Source organism: Equus caballus, chromosome 7 (assembly GCF_041296265.1).
Source record: "Equus caballus isolate H_3958 breed thoroughbred chromosome 7, TB-T2T, whole genome shotgun sequence".
NCBI lineage: Eukaryota > Metazoa > Chordata > Mammalia > Perissodactyla > Equidae > Equus > Equus caballus.
Window position 1 is genome coordinate 91,575,305 of NC_091690.1, and position 16,933 is coordinate 91,592,237.

General features: G+C 39.1%; 1 protein-coding gene across 4 annotated transcripts in view; it reads left to right on the plus strand.

The window, feature by feature from the left end:
* Positions 1-10,818, plus strand: part of NELL1 (neural EGFL like 1) — a 753,092-nt gene extending 742,274 nt beyond the window's left edge. For all 4 annotated transcript variants that reach the window (XM_023646175.2, XM_023646174.2, XM_070273436.1 and 1 more), the window contains 3 exons: positions 6,226-6,402; positions 8,629-8,853; positions 10,347-10,818. In XM_023646175.2, the coding sequence (XP_023501943.1) occupies positions 6,226-6,402; positions 8,629-8,853; positions 10,347-10,397 (453 nt within the window). In that variant the 3' untranslated portion in view covers positions 10,398-10,818. The remainder of the gene's footprint in view (positions 1-6,225; positions 6,403-8,628; positions 8,854-10,346) is intronic.
* Positions 10,819-16,933: the final 6,115 nt, after the last annotated feature.

Consider the following 16,933-nt stretch of genomic DNA (forward strand, 5'->3'; position numbering starts at 1 on the left):
TTATTTTCTACCTGTGCTCCATGGGAAAGTAGAGGGGTCTCAAGTTTATTAGTTTCTAGGAAATGCAGCATTTTAGTATGAATCGTTGTATTTATATTGGAGATCATGGAGATGAATAGGGAAATGGATACACAAAAGGTTAATCACCTGTCATGCCGTGGTAGAGTTACGAACAATTTGTTGTGGGAACTAGAAGTGGGAAGTCTGCTCTATTGTGGGAGGGTGCAGAGAGGAATAGGGAACAACTTCACAGAGTAGGTGACCTTGGAGGAAGACCTTAAAGGGTGAGAAATTTAGCCAGGTGGAGATGGGGGGAAGCGAATCGCAAACAGAAGGAACAGCAAGAACAAAGATGCAGAAGACTAACAATATATGTTGTGATCAAGAAAATATGAAGTGAATGATGAGATTAAAATATCAGGAGCAAGAAGAGTATGGGAGGGGGTTAGCCAGTGGTGAGCCTGGAGATAAAGTCTGGGGACAGAGTCAGGACACAGAATTTAGACTATCTGGTGGGCAGCAGAAGATCATGAGAGATTTTCCATTTAGGACTGGCATGGTCCAATCAAGCTCTGACTGACAGCACAATGAAGGACAGAGGAGATCAAAGCTAAGAGGAGAGATACCACTTAGGCTCGAGTCAAGGTTCAGGAGAGTAAAGATGAGAACCTGAAAGGGTGAGTGAGCTAAGGCCACACGGAAGATCACAGAAATGAAATGATGGATCCTGATAAATGAGGATCTCAGACACTCAGCCCCTGTGGCAACATGCGCCCTCATTCTGTGGGCAAAAAGAAGCTTCAGAGTAGCTTAGCTGCCCATTTTCCTGGGGGAAAAGTGTTCAGGTGCCACTGACAAGAGAAAGAGCGAGGGTTTGCAAGTTAGGCTTATGCATACTCAATAAATGTTAGGCATTGCGAACCTACATTCACTCCTACATCTACACCTTTACCTGCTACTACTGCTGTCATTAGTAACTGGAAAATCCAGTGGGAGAAAGAGAACAAGCTATGAAGGCCAGATTTCATTTCTGTGCTTTATGCAGTGTTTTGTTCTGCCTTTTAATAAAAAAGAAAAATGAATAGCATTCATCCTGAAACTAAATGTAATACTGAAGACCTGGGCAATACAAGATCTTAAGTTCTGGGAATTATGGAGATGGGTAGAGAAATGGATGCCATAAATAACCATTCCCCACCATGTCATAATAAAGTCAGGGCCAAATTGCTGTGGCAACACAGAAGGAGCACAAAGTAGAAAATACCTTTGCTGTGAGATTGTCTGGAATGCTGGCCATTTGACCTGGTCTCATATAAGCCTTTGCCCAGAAACTGAGGAAGGTGGCCATAGTAGGGAACCTAAAGGGTTCATGTGTCTCCTTCAAGCAAGGAGGGAATAACCTGATCTGCAAGCAAGGAGCTGACAATAAAATAGCCCTGCCGTTCTCAGCATGGCACTCACTCATAGAGTAAAGAACGGGGATGAGTCAGCCTGTCCCTGGGGCCAGTATAGAAGTTAGGTTTATAGATCCCTGCAATCTACTCAGAAAAATGCTTTGCTTTGCTCTCTGAACCTAACCAGCAGCATTGTCAATACTTTCCTGTCTGCGGTGTTCTTGATGGCAGGAGTTGGCTGTGCAAGTCTTAAGGTTGTGAAAAGATGAACGTATTAGCAAGTTTAATTCTGTGCTCAAAACTCTAGAGGTCTCATCAAGGAACAGGGTCTCCATTTCCATTCCACTGACTTCATACACCTCCTGTTCCAAACCCTGCCTTCTCATTACAGTTTGAGGGTTCTGTCCTGCTAGTTGCCCAATGGACTGGGTCCTTTATTTTTCCACCAATGGTTCTCAAACTTTCCCTTGCACCAGAATCAAGTGGGGGGCTTGTGAAACTTAGATCACTGACTCTACCTCCAGACTCGCTGGTTCTGGGTTGAGGCACAACAATTTGCATTTCTAACTAGTTCCCAGGAGATTCTAACCAGTCCCTGCTGGTTAGAGGACTATACTTTGAGAGCCATTGCCCCCAAATCCCTCTGATCTCAGTTTGTCTGAAATCTTTTCCCTACCTGCCAGCCTTTTCATTATACAAGGAAGCAGCCTGGTGGAAAGTCATTGATATAAAAGTCCAGATTGGGGTGTATTTCTTGTTTTCTTATTAATTTGCTAGGTGGAAGTCATTTCCTCTCACTGGGCCTGGTTTCCTCTTCATTAAAATGAGACAGCTGGGTTAAATGACTGCTGAAGTTTTTCTTCCCCAGGTGCTAATTAGAGAGGGCTAACCGGCTAGCTTGTGGGCTATAACCTGAGGCAAAATCCCTATTTTGTAAGAAGATTGGATATCACAGCCCAATAAATTTGCATGTGAGAAGGTCGAACAGACGCATCTCGAGTACCACTCCTAATTTTAAACTTTGTATCAGGGATCCAAAAATTTTTCTTGCAAAGGGCCAGATAGACTTGCATTCTGTAAAGTCTCTGACTCAAATACTCAACACTGCCACTGAAGTGTGAGAGCAGCCATAGACCATGTGTAAATAATGAGGGAAGCTATCTTCCAATAAAACTTTATTTACAGAAAAAGGCAACTGGCTGAATTTGGACTGTGGGTGTCGGTTTGCCAAATCTTGGTTTATATTATCATTCAGTTTACATAAATAATATTACCTAAGTCCACATTCTTGATTTAAAAGTTTCAAAACTATGGCAGAAAGAAAAACAGTGCTATGCAATTTGGAGTAAATGTATCAATGTATTGTCTATTCAGTAATAAAGTGTGTAATTTACAGAATAAAGCCTCTAATTTTTCATGGCTTAATCAGAATAAATTAATTCTTTATTTTCTAGGAAAGTGTATGTCCCTGCTTTTTAAAATTCAGAAGCAACTTAAATATTATAATACTTATTAATCGTTTATAGCTTTATACGTTATAAAACTGCATATAAAGTATTTAGTTTCTATGGCAGAAGGGTTGGAAAATACATCTTTGGCATTTAAGTGGGGATTGTTTTGACCACCCCAGCTGGGATAGCAGTCAAGCTCTGGGAATGACCCTAGAGATCTATGGCAAGACGGATTACTCGCCATTGGTGGGCTCAATTCTATTGCCAAATTTGGATTCTCATGTGGTTGCACTCTGTGAGCTGAGGTTTTATAATGGCATTCTCATTGAATTAATGGAGCCACCTGTGACATTTCATTATTAGAAATGATTTTCTTGACAGTTACCCTGTAATTCAAAAGCCAAAGTGAACATAGCCATTGTTCCGAAACGTGTTAGAGACTAAGAGAGGCCTCTTTGGCATTTTCCCATAATTGATGAGAAGTGAAATTGCTTTATTTTGCAGTAACCCTGGAGGCTATTCACTTATTCTTATTCTTTTTATCAGCAAATGGGGAGAAACCTAACATTCTGATTGGGTCTCATTGGCTCTTGTACAGTAGCCTCTTCTAAAAGAATCTCTCTCTGTTTGCTGTTGTTCATGGCCATAGCCATGTGGGTTCCTGAGGCCTGGTCCTTTTATACTTGGGGAGAGTAATACTATACTCTCTGTAGCTGAGCTGATCAAATGGTTCCAAGTCATAGCTATCATTATTTTTCTTAGCTTCTGTTGGTTAAAATAAACCCCTAGGGAGTCATTTTGGGCAATGGTTACACAAGCAAAATATATTAGGGGCTGGCCCCGTGGCCGAGTGGTTAAGTTCGCGCGCTCCGCTGCAGGCGGCCCAGTGTTTCGTCGGTTCGAATCCTGGGCGCGGATATGGCGCTGCTCGTCAGACCACGCTGAGGCAGCGTCCCACATGCCACAACTAGAGGAACCCACAACGAAGAATACACAACTATGTACTGGGGGGCTTTGGGGAGAAAAAGGAAAAAAATAAAATAAAATCTTAAAAAAAAAATATATATATTAGTGAGCTAAAATAATGGTATGTTACCTGTAAGCCAAAGGCCTATTGTTGGAAGATTCTTAGAATCTGGACACTTCTTTGTCTAGACTAATTGAATTCTCTGACTCAGTTCACCTGCTTAACTAGAGTCTCTTGCTTGCTCTCTATAAACACATGTACACATACATGTATGTGTGTGTGTGTGTATATATCTATCTATATATATATATGCATAGGTATGTATACGTATGTATATATGCATAATCTCCCATACCTTGATATTTTGGAACATTATGATTTCTTGTCATTTCTTACAGTAATAGAGCCAATGCACATGATTTGAGGGAAAGCATTTTTCAACTTGCTATTATTTATATAGGCAGCATGTCCCCTCCCTTCCATTCTCCATAAAGGATGTAAAGTATTTAACGATTTCCACTTTCACTGATAGTAAACTTATCCCAGCAAGCCCTGTCCTGTTCAACACTGTTATCCATGAAGTAGATGAAGACCCTGAGGGCAGCTCCATCAAGTTTGCAGATGTCACTAAGCTGGGAAGGAGGACAAACTATGGTGGATGACAGAAACAGCATGGAGAAAACATTGTGACAGACGAGAGATGCAATGGATCTAACAAGGTGAAATCCAAGATGGATAAACATCAAGTTTTACACTTGCTGCCCCCGAACAACTGACTGCCCAAGATGGGATAGGGCTTAATGAGGGTTTAGTCTTCATTAAGCTCAATATAAGTCAACACCGTGACATAAACAAAGTAGGTAAGGAAGTAAATATTGAAATCAGGCTGCATTCAAGAAAGTACAGTATTTAAAACTAGGTGACCCTGAGTCCCAATTCACTGTGTTGCTCAGACCATTACTGAAGAATTTTATTTAGTTCTCTAACTCAGCTATCTCATTTGAGAAAAGGGGATGTAAATTTCTTATCCACAGAAGTATCAGGATTAAGTGTGATAAGGCATATAAAAGATGTAGCACAATGTATAGCACAAAGTAAGTGTTAAAATCATGGTGGGTTATTATTCTTGGAAATACTCAAAACTGTTGAAGAAGAACGCAGCCCTAACAGTGAAAGGATTCAAAACTATGAGGACTGCTCGAAAAATTAGAGATGTTTAATCCAGAGACTAGATGATTCAGTGGAGACGTAAATGTTGTCTTCTAAGAACAGAAGAATTGAAAATGTGACGGGAGGGACTGAGAGTTCCATGATAACCAAGGGTGTGAACCAGGATCAGCAGATAGAGGCAACAAGAAGTGTAGTTTTTAACATTCAGACACGTGCAGAGAGGTACACTTTGAAGGCCTTCTATAGTGAGTTCCTGGAGACCAGAGAGCTTCAATCACAGGCTTGATGGCTTTCAAATACGGTTGTTCTACACGGGATTCAAGTATAGGTCAAGAGGTAAGGTACCTTCTGCTCTGAGATTCCCTGGTTTTGTAAGTATTCAGCAAAGCAGTAATAAACATAACTGGTGGCCACAGGTCTCACCTTACATTTTCAGCTGCTTCATTGTCTGAGATGAGCCGTTACTGTGAGCAACAGACATCTACATGAGACATGCTGCAAAATGTTCAGTGTTAGTGTTTGAAACCTGTTGACCTTCAATTCTTGATAAGTGGGAGTGTTCGGGGCCGTTCTTCCAGAAATTGTACTGTGCCTGTACTTTGGGGAACTGCCACAAGGTGGAAGGCAGCACCTGGTGATAGCCCCTTGTAATAAACAACCTAAAGACTGTCCTGTAGAAGAAAAATTGTTTCCAACCCAGAAGACCTGGTGGTGTTGCTTAGAGAATCGCTACCTCTGTGAGACGGGGTGGGTCATTAGGCCTTTCCGGGCCTCTGTTAATACAGCTGTAAACAGGTTACAGTCAGACTTCCTTCCAGAGTTGAGACAGAGGTAAAATTAGATTAATGCATTTCATTAGGTGGTATCACGATGAACTGGGAAAAGTACAGTAGCATGATTTTCCACTCAAATGAGTTCTTGATCATATGCATTTTCAGAAATATGACTTCAGAAACTGTTCTTTAAAAGTTTCAAAGAACAAACTAATTTCTTTTTTAACTTAGAAATGTCTCCATTTTTGCTCAGGCTGCTCTGCAGGCAAGGTCAGGGAAAGACAGAGTGTGTGTACGTGAGCACACATGCATGTGTCTGGTTTGAACAAAATGGGAAGTGGCTGGGGTGGTACTTTGACTCTAAGAAATCTTTCTTGTGTGCTCTGAAAAGTGTTTATAGGTTTGGTTTTCATAGTGTGGCTATCTTATTGTTTCCCTAATGAAACCTCCTTAACCTCATTTCTAACCAGGATGGGAAGATATTCTGCCGACGGACAGCTTGTGATTGCCAGAATCCAAGCGTTGACCTTTTCTGTTGCCCAGAGTGTGACACCAGGGTCACAAGTCAATGTTTAGACCAAAATGGACACAAGCTCTATCGAAGTGGAGACAATTGGACTCACAGCTGTCAGCAGTGCCGGTGTCTGGTACGTCGGCCTCTTTTAGTTGTGTCGCCCCTTTACTCTGGAGGGACAGCCTCAGTTGCCTCTGGCCTTTAGTCCCCCACTGTCTGGGATCCTAGGCAGGGAGTAGTAGGTCCTATGGCCGACTAAGAGGCATGCGCTGCCTGAAGACATTCGGATTCTCCTATTTAAAACACTGTGGGAGATAAAAAGAACATATTTATGGGACAGATTTTGTGCAAGCTATGTTAGTTTACCACTGCTACTTTTTAGCAAATTCAGATCAAGAAAAATCCCTGCAAGACAGAAGGCTTTCAGAGCCTTGACCAGGACTTGTAGTCATTATGGAGCCAAATTTTTTCATTTCCTGGGGCATAACCATTGAAGGCTTCCATATGAGAGAGAACAGAACATGGAAGAAATATCAGCGATTGAGTCATAGAGACCTAGAGTTCAATCCTGGTTCTCCCGTGAGCTAGCTCTCTGTGATTGGGCAAGTTACCATCTCACTGATCATTCTTTCCTTCCATGTACACAGGTGGATGGTCCATATTTCGCAGGACAGTTAGGAAGATTAGAGAATATATGTGAAGGACGGTATAGTACTGGGCACACAGACGGTACTTAGTGCACGTTAGCTACTATTGTTAACATTTCCCGGATTGAAAAATCTGTTCCAGAGGCTGAGACTTCATAGACAGAAAAATGAAGGTTATTTTGGATCTTAATATAGGGATACTAATGGTATCAGATTTGAGAATGTCCAGAGAAAAAACTTAATTTCTGGACCTGCTTCTTTTTGCCTCAAATTATACCACAAACCAAGACTTTTAAGGATGTGAACGCTGTCAGGACACATTCTCATGGTGAATATTGTGGTCCATCTGTGAGAAGTCATACTTTGGAGCTAAGTCATAACTAAGTCAACTGGTAATGGAAACCATTAGTCGCATTCCATAGATTAACATTTGCTGAAATTAACAATTTAGTCTTTGGAGACCGTACGAAAACAAGCATTCAGAGAAATTGTGCTCTAAATTTCTACAATCTCCTAGTGAATATGCAGATAATCTTAATAGAATATATCCTTCTAAATCACTCCTAATACTGAGGAGTATAACTCAGATGAATTCAAATCATAGCCGTTTTCTCAAACTCCCACCCAAGGACAAGCAAACCCAAAACAACTGTAGAATTAGCTTCCATATAATTCTGGAAATTTCTGTTTGTTTTTCAAGAAACCAATCATTGGGCATTCAGAAGAATTGGTATTAATTTTATACTTGAAATTTTCATAGAGTTTCATAAGTATATCCTTTCCCATCCCCAGCCCCTAAGGTTAATATTTTCTGAGAAAACTGAAGCTGTTGAACACAGAACTTAATAATTACGTGAGAATAATATGTGTCATATTTAATAAATATTTATCAAGAGTTTGCATATGCCAGACTCTGGATGATGCACCGGTGAGCATGATAGATATGGACTATCCTGAAGCTGATCTAGTAATTAGACATGAGTTTGCATAAATTTTAATGTCATGATAACAGAAGAAGGGGCTGCATAGGGAAACAGTTCTATTACACAAAGCTCAAAGGAGCCCCAGGTGCCAGACTCTGAGCCCTGGGGCAGCTGCATTTGAACTATAATATAGAAAGCCCACTAGCTACACATCACATTCAAAGCCTTCTGAAATAGTTCTTCTGATGTTGCCCAACCTCAACTTTAAATTCGATACTAACAACTCAATTTATCATCTCGCTGAAATATTACAGTGCTTCAGGTTTTCCTTTGACCTCAAGAGAAATGAAGTTCTCTTTATATCCTAGCCAGTACCTTGCCCTCTATTCATTCATGTATTCATTTGAGTAGCATTCTAAGCATCAGGGAGAGAAAGAAACACACCCAAGGCCTGGAAGGTCAAAACTTAATGTACCATTGTACTGATAATTGTGATAAGGATCTTAAATAAGATAAAAAAATAATTATAGGCTGCCATCGACACACAGAGACAGGTCCTAACTCTTTCTGGGGCTGCAGTATAGACGGTTAGCAAAATCCCGCTGGAGGAGGGAGTATCTGTAGGAGCTCTTCAAGGAGGAAGCGCACTGTCTCCACAAAGGTGCTAAAGCAGGACACTTCAGTGAGGACAGTGATGAGAACTACTGTGCCCTTTTTCCCCTCTGGGACGTTGGGAACAGAATTGTGCATAAGAACAGCAATGAAACATTTTGGGCTTTCTCTCCACAGGAAGGAGAGGTAGATTGCTGGCCACTCACTTGCCCCAGATTGAGCTGTGAGTACACAGCCATCTTGGAAGGGGAGTGTTGTCCACGCTGTGTCAGCGACCCCTGCCTGGCGGATAACATCGTCTATGACATCAGAGAAACTTGCCTGGACAGCTATGGAGTTTCAAGGCTTAGTGGCTCAGTGTGGACATTGGCTGGATCTCCCTGCACGACCTGCAAATGCAAGGTAACTGGATGTCCTGAGGATAATCAGGCCTTGAGCAATTGGCAGAGAACGCTCGCAGCAAGTCCACTCTGATGATCCTGAATGCACAGGGTCAAGGGGCGCGGTGGGAAGACAGGCAGGCGCTTACTTCTCACGGGACATTAGTACGTCTGAGCACATCATAGCTGCACCGTGTATAAAAGCAAACTCCAAATGAACCCGCAGTAAAATAGTCTTCTCTCTTGCCTTTAAACTATAGAACTTTAACAATTGACACTAGGCTCAATTATGCCTGATTTAAGCTATTTAGACTTGTGGACCAAAAAGAATAAAAGAAAGAAAACAGATCTCTCTCTCTTTTCACCCTGGAAAGTTTTATAATCTCCTTCATGAAACTGTCAACGTTAGAAAAAGGGCTCTGAGAAGTTGTTTGCTTTGTTTAATTATCATGGTGCCTAATGTGGGGACCTGACGCTCTTGCTGCAGACTTAATTAATTGTGATTATTTTCCTGTTTTTTGAGGAGGCCGCATGAGGCGACCTCATGTGCCTTTAAAATTAAAACTTGACCCCTTCCTCCCTTAAAAGCTTGTGTGGAGCTATGACTATGGCCAACTCGAAGCAAGGGTTAGGCAGGGTCGAATCTCTGCCAAACATCTCTCTAAGGTTCCTTTGATCAAACACATTAAAAACACTGGTCTGTTGGGTTCTGTCAAATTCTGGCTCAGCTTCAGGCATCAGTGAAAGGTTCCCACCTTGTCTTTTTATGCTGTTAGAAATGCGAATTCTTTTCTCTTTTCTGGAAAGTACCATTTTAAGACGCAGCCCCGATACAAAAAGGATAATATCAAATTTCATTTGGCAAAAGAGCCATGGTCCCATGCATAACTGTAGCCCCAACAAACAAAATGACAGTGTGACAGTGACCTGGGTGAGGTAGTATTATGGCCTTGAGGTCAGGTTTGAGATTCAATTAGAGGAATTATAAAGGTATATTTAGATTAATACATGTAATTGGTGTTTAATGAATTTCCAATAGTTTATATATCTAAATAGGTACTGTTCCTTTCATAGTCACCATGAGAGACTCTATATTTGTCCCTAATGTGCCAACCTTTCTGGAACCGATTTTGAACTTGCCTTTAGGTTCTCATGGTACTTCTGATTAGCTTTCTTAATGTCAAATTATCTTTCAGGAGTTTATTTTTGGAAAGAATCTCATTTAGAATAAGTCCAGTGAATAAGTTATGTGAACAACTTGGAAATGCAAGGAGAAGTCCCAAAGGGGGTTTGAAGTCAGACAGAGGTCTGAAATTACACTGCCCGCAGAACCTAGCCAGCGAGACTCTGCAGGGTCTCCTAAGCCCTTCCTGTCCACTCCTCCCCTTGCATTTGTCTGTAGCATTCATGGAGTTTGTCTCAAAATGTAGATGGTCACTCTGAATATAAAAGTGCACTGCTAATTGATTTATATTCTCTGTCTCAACTGGCTAACACTTGTGTCTTGATGCACAGAATGGAAGTGTCTGCTGTTCTGTGGATTTGGAGTGTCTTCATAATAATTGAAGGATTTAAAATGGACTCATGATCGCCAGAGAAAAATGGACAAATGACCATCCATGATGATGAAAGAACAGGAGTTGGTGTTTTTTTTACCACAGACAATTACCAAAGTCTCCGTCTGAGGAAGGTGTTTGCAGGTTGCCTTTTGGACCTCCCACTCTGCTCATTCTTGCTAACCTAGTCTAGGTGACCTACAGTGCATTTCAGTCTATGGTTGTTAAAAGAAGTTTTCCGTGTTGTAAATCACGTTTCCCTTACCAGGTCATTGCAAATACATTTAAATGATTTCATGGTAAATGTTGATGTATTTTTTGGGTTTATTTTGTGTACTAACATAATAGAGATTCAGCTGCTTTTATTTATTTTTTTCTTGACTTTTGGATCAAATTCAACAAATAAAGTTGCCTGTTGTGATTTTGTCCCATCCACTGCATACTTAGTATTGAGATCCCTGTGAAATGTATTGATAAGAATATGTACATAGAGTCTAATTGCATCAGACTTATATTGCAAGCTGATGAACACACTTAGATCACTCATTCAGCTTAAACAAGGCAAAAGCAGTTATAATACGTTAAAGAGAGGGAAGACGACAAACGTAATTGTTTTTAAAAGAACTTTCTCCTCCATCTTGCAAACCAAGTGAAACAAAATCTTAAGCCACAATTTAGAAACAGCAATGCTTACAGTCTTTCCTGGCGTTGAGAGAGAAAATATCATCTTTGCATCAGTTTTATATATTATTTGATAACTTACAAGGGACTTTTATATGTATTAATACAAGTTAGTTATCATCATAGCACGGGTGAATAGTATTATTCCTACATTACAGAAGAGTAAGTAATTAATGTGGCCCAGTTAACCAGTTTGTTCAGATCTAGTTGATTTCTAGCCCTTGGAACTGGTAACCAGGTCTCTTAATGCCTGCCCAGTGCTATTTTCCACCAAACCACACAAGCTCTCGTATAGGAGAGCATCTACTTTTAAGAAAAGCTGTTTGTATGCTTAGCAGTTATTTTAGAACAGTGAATGTTTTCATTTGAGCCGCTACCATATTTTTATGGCAGTTATTGAGTTAGTTATACAAAATTAATGAACTGTGCAAATAACATTTTATCTGAGCTGAGAATTCTAACTTAGATTGTAGTGTCAGGTAAATCACATCTCAGTGGTTTGTAATAGCTAAGGCTCCTGAATTCATCATTATTCTGAATCAACTTGGTTCATGAGTTTTTGTTCACTCTTCCAACATCAAAAATGACCTAACTTAAGTCAGTCATGCTAAAAATATTTTAAATCCCAAATATTAATAGAATTATTAATTAAAAATTTCAAGCTCAGATCACCATTATTCATTGGTATTTGTCCAATGGAGATGATACTCAATATTTTTTTGTGAAGATGGAGTTCACTACATGAGATCAAATTTGTGTGCTAAATAATATTATTATTAATATTAATAATAATATTATAAATAATATAATAGCTGTTTAAATACTACAGTAGACAACAACTATTGCCATAGTGTGGTAAATTATTATAACACATCTCCACTTTAATTCTTTAAATGCAGTCTTGGAATAGAGAATTTGAAAATGATTCTTTTGAAAATATCTGACACCTCCATTAACAAAATACCTTTCTATTTTTATTAGAGAAGCAGAGACATTTAGAAGAATCGCTCATGACTGTACAGGTCAGGGGTTGGCAATCTCTGGTTCCTTGTGTCAAATTCAGCCCTCCTCCTCTTTCCTTGGAACACAGCCATGCCAATTCATTTACATATTCTCTACTGCTAAGAGAGAGAATGGCAGAATTGAGTAGTTCTCACAGCGACCATGTGGTTCACAAAACCAGAGATATTACCATCTTTCCGTCTAAAGAAAAAGTTTGCCAACCCCTGGTATAGATGATGACTGAACACTGGTACGTATGTTAGAATGTGTCTTTCCATTTTTTCCAAGGAATTTTCAAAATTTAACAGTTTTCTTTGAATTTGTATATGTTCACACTTTATTGTTGCGCCATTAGCATTGACGGCTCATCCTAAAATACTGGTGTTTTACAAGGACAATCATAAGACTCAGTATTTTCTTCTTTTCATTTTAGACCTGGTGGAGTAAATTTAATCTGTGCTAACTTGATGACAATATGTTACTGATGTTTAGTAGCACAATTAAATTATTTCCAGCTCCTATCAATAAGGGGTTTACTTCCTATAAAATAACTGGTGATATTTTCTTATTAAAAAGTTATTGAGTACTTTATAGATAAGGTGCTCTGCTAAGTTCTGCTGGATAAATAAAAAGATGAACCAAATAGTCTTTACTTTAAAGATCACCAGTATGTGGGCCTTTAGAAGGTGCTGAAAATTTTTGAGTTCATTAGGAGATCCTATTGAAATAAATTACTGCTTGAAATACCTTCTTGATCTAGAAATTGAAAAAAAAAGTTTTTAAAAAATGTGGTAAATCTCATGATAAAATCTGTTTAAGTCTCATGCTATGGTTTTCAGTATAAAACACATGTCCATTTGATGACCCAAATCAGTGCTTGCCAAACCTGTCTCCTTCCAGACATTACCATTGGCTATACCATCACAATGTAAAGATTCCAACATACACTGGTAAGAAACAATGATGAATAGATAAGCAGTTATGTAGCTATACTCCAATTATCAAGAGTGTGAAAGCATATGAGGAGAGATGAAAGCTCTACATATTAACTAGACACATCTATTAAATACAAATTTTGCCCCATTCTTTCCTTCTAGGTTGCATAAGAAATATATATATATGTGTGTATATCTATGTATAATATATAGGTAGCATATCAATATATAATATATATCATATGCAACCTATAAACACATATGTATAATATATATTCATATGCTGTATTTATATGTGTGTGTGTGTGTGTATCTTCCCAGAGCCTCCTGAGCTTCCTCTGAGCTTTATGGTTCTGTGCTTATGGCACTGTTATGGACTTTTAATATACATTTTCCCTGTATTATGGTTATAATAGGCTGACGGCTAGGCTATGTACAGTCCTCATCTCCTAGCATCTAACATAGTGCCTTGCATAGAGTAAGTTTTCAATTAATTCTCTAAAAAATTGAATTCATAGTCACTTATGGTATCAAAAAGTTATTGTGGCAGAGTAGAAACAACCCACTCTAGTGGCTTTCAAATGTCCTTAAACAATAAGACCTGTTTAAAAGCCTAAATTTATTCAGTGATCCAATATAGAAATCAGATAAAAGCAGAGTATCTCTGTTTGGAGCATAGGTTGGAAAACTGGAACCCCTTCACACATCCCACCACAACTCCCAGACTTAGAGCACAATTTTAAATCCATTTATCTGCCCATCATCTTCACTTCTACAAATGAAACTAACACTCAGAGAGGTTGACTTGCCCAGAGTTCATAATTCATTAGTCACAGACCTAGAACTACCATCCAATCCATGCTGATTTTCCCTGTGCCACTCTGCTAATGATTCCAACTGTTCGTCCATATTTCAGTTTGTCAGCTCTTCTTACTCCTAAATGGATCACATTAAAAGACAATCATGGAGGAGGTTTAAGATGACAATGTAGGAAGATCTTTAACTCACCTCTTCCCACAGACACAAGGAACATACAGCTATGTATGGACCAAATCCCACTGAAAAAACCCTGAGAACTAGCTGGACTCCTGCTCCACAACAAAGGATAAAACAGCCACATCAAGATGGGTAGGAGAGGCAGAGGTACACTCTCACCAAAAATCCCACCCCTGGTGTGGTGACCCACAATCGGGAGGGAGATAGCTAGAGCTTCTCCCTTAAGAGCAAGGGGCTTATTTCCCACACCAGGCTACCCAACCCTTGGGTCCTGAACCAGAAAGACAAGCCCACAAAACATCTGGCTTTGAAAACCAACAGGGCTTACACTCAGGAGAAAGATAGTGCTCTAGGGATTGAAGATCCCACTCTTATTGGGCTCGCATGCAGACCTACTTGCCCTGGGGCCCAGCACAAAAAGCAGCAGTTTGAAAAGAGTCTAGATGATGTGTGAAGGAGATTAACTAGCTAGTCTTAAAGCATCTGCTGGAGGGGCAGAAGTCTGGTGGGACTCTTACTGGAGATAGTACGCTGGCAGATGCCATATTTATGGGCTCCCTCTACCTTGCTGGTGGCAGCACTGGCATCCACCATTTTTGCACTCTCTCTCAAACCTGCTAACAGTAGCAGGTGAGCAACCTCATGTACAGCACTACCTAACAGCGGTAGAGCAGTCCCACCCCCATACAGTCTGCTAGTCAGGGGGCATTGTTCTTTGGGGCTCCAGGTGACATCTCCTACACAAGACCAGTCCTTCAAGACTGAAAGAGGTAGTTGAATTGCCTAATACTTAGAAACAAACACAGAGAGTCAGCCAAAATGGGGCGACAGGGGAATATATTCCAAGCAAAAGAACAAGATAAAACATCAGAAGAAGACATTAATAAAATGGAGATAAGCAATCCACCTAATAAGGAGTACAAAGTAATGGTCATAAAGATGCTTACCAAACTTGGGAAAAGAATGAATCAACACAGATCTTCCACAAAGAGATAGAAAATATAAGAAAGTTCCAAACAGAAGTTAGTTACAGAGTTGAAGAATACAATAACTGAACTGAAAAATACACCAGAGAGTTTGCACATCACACTGGATAAGCTGAAGATTGGATTAGTGAGCTGGAAGGCAAAGCAACAGAAGGCACCAAGACAGAGCAGAAAAAAAGAATTTTTATAAAATGAAAATAATTTAAGGGATCTTTGGGACAACATCAAGCAGAGTAACATTTGCAATATAGGGATCCAGGAAGGAGAAGAGAGAAAGGACCAGGAAACTTATATAAAGAAATAGTGACTGAAAACTTCCCTGATCTCTGGAAGGAAACAGATAAGCATGTCCAGGAAGTCCAGAAAACCCAAATAAGATGAATCCAGAGAGATCCACACCAAGACACATTATAATTATGTAATGCTAAAAGTTAAAGAGAATTTTAAAAGCAGCAGAGAAAAACAACTTATTACATACAAGGGAAATCACATAATGCTACTAGCAGATGTTTCAGCAAAAACTTTGCAAGCCACAAGAGTGGCACAAAATATTCAAAAGGCTGAAAGGAAAAACTTTCCATCCAAGAACTCTCTACCTTCCAAGGTTATCTTTCAGAATTGAAGGAGAGATTGAGTTTTCCAGATAAGGAAGAGCTAAAGGAGTTGATCACCATTAATCTGGCCTTACAAGAAATGTTAAAATGCTTCTTTAAAATAAGAAGGAATGGCACTAATTAATAAGAGCAAAACATATGAAGGTAAAAAATATCACTGGGAAAGGTCAATATATTGTCAAATTAGTGGATCAATCACTTACAAAGCAAGGATGAAGATTAAAAGACACAAATAGTAAAATTAACTAAAACTACAATAATTAGTTGAGATGCATAAAATAGATGTAAAATGTGACATAAAAATATAAAATGTCATAGGGGAATGTAAAATTTTGGAATGTGTTGAAATTTAAGTTGATGTCAATTTAAAGCAGACTATTATATACATAGGAAGTTGTGTAGGAACCTTACAGTAACCACAAAGCAAAAACTTAAATACACTAAAGAAAATGAGAAAGAAATCTAAACATAACATTAAAGAAAACCATCAAACCACAAAGGAAGAGAGAAAAGAAGAGAGGAACTACAAAAACAGCCAGAAAACAATTAACAAAAATGACAGTAATTACATACCTGTCAATAATTACTTTAAATGTAAATGGACTAAACTCTCCAGTCAAAAGACAGAGTGTCTGAGTGAATTAAAAAAAAAAAAAAAAGACCCATCTATATGTTGCCTATAAAAGACTAACTTCAGAAGTAAGGACACAGATAGGTTGAAAGTAAAAGAATGGAGAAAGATATTCCATGCCAATGGAAATGAAAAGAAAGCTGGTTTAGTTATACTTATACTAGAGAAAATAGGCTTTAAAAAAAAGTAATAAAAGACAAAAAAGGGCATTACATAACAATAAAGGTGTCAATTCAGCAAGAAGACATAACATTTATAAATATACATGCTCCCAAAATAAGAGAACCAGGATATATAAAGCAAACATGAATGGATCTAAAGAGAGAAAGTGAAAGCAGTGTGGTAATAGTAGGGGACTTGACACCCCACCTACATCAATGGATAGATCAGACAGAAAATTAATAAGGAAACATTGATCCTAAATGACACATTAGACCAGATGGACTTAACACGTATATACAGAACATTCCATCCATAAACAGCAGAATACTCTTTCTTCTCTAATGCACATGCAACACTCTCCAAGACTGATCACACATTAGGCCACAATACAAGTCTCAATTAATTCAAGAACACTGAAATTATATCAAGTATCTTCTCCAACTACAATGGTATGAAACTAGAAATCAATAACGAGAAGAAAACTAGAAAAAACACAAAAATCTGGAGATCAAACAACACGCTACTGAACGACTACTGGG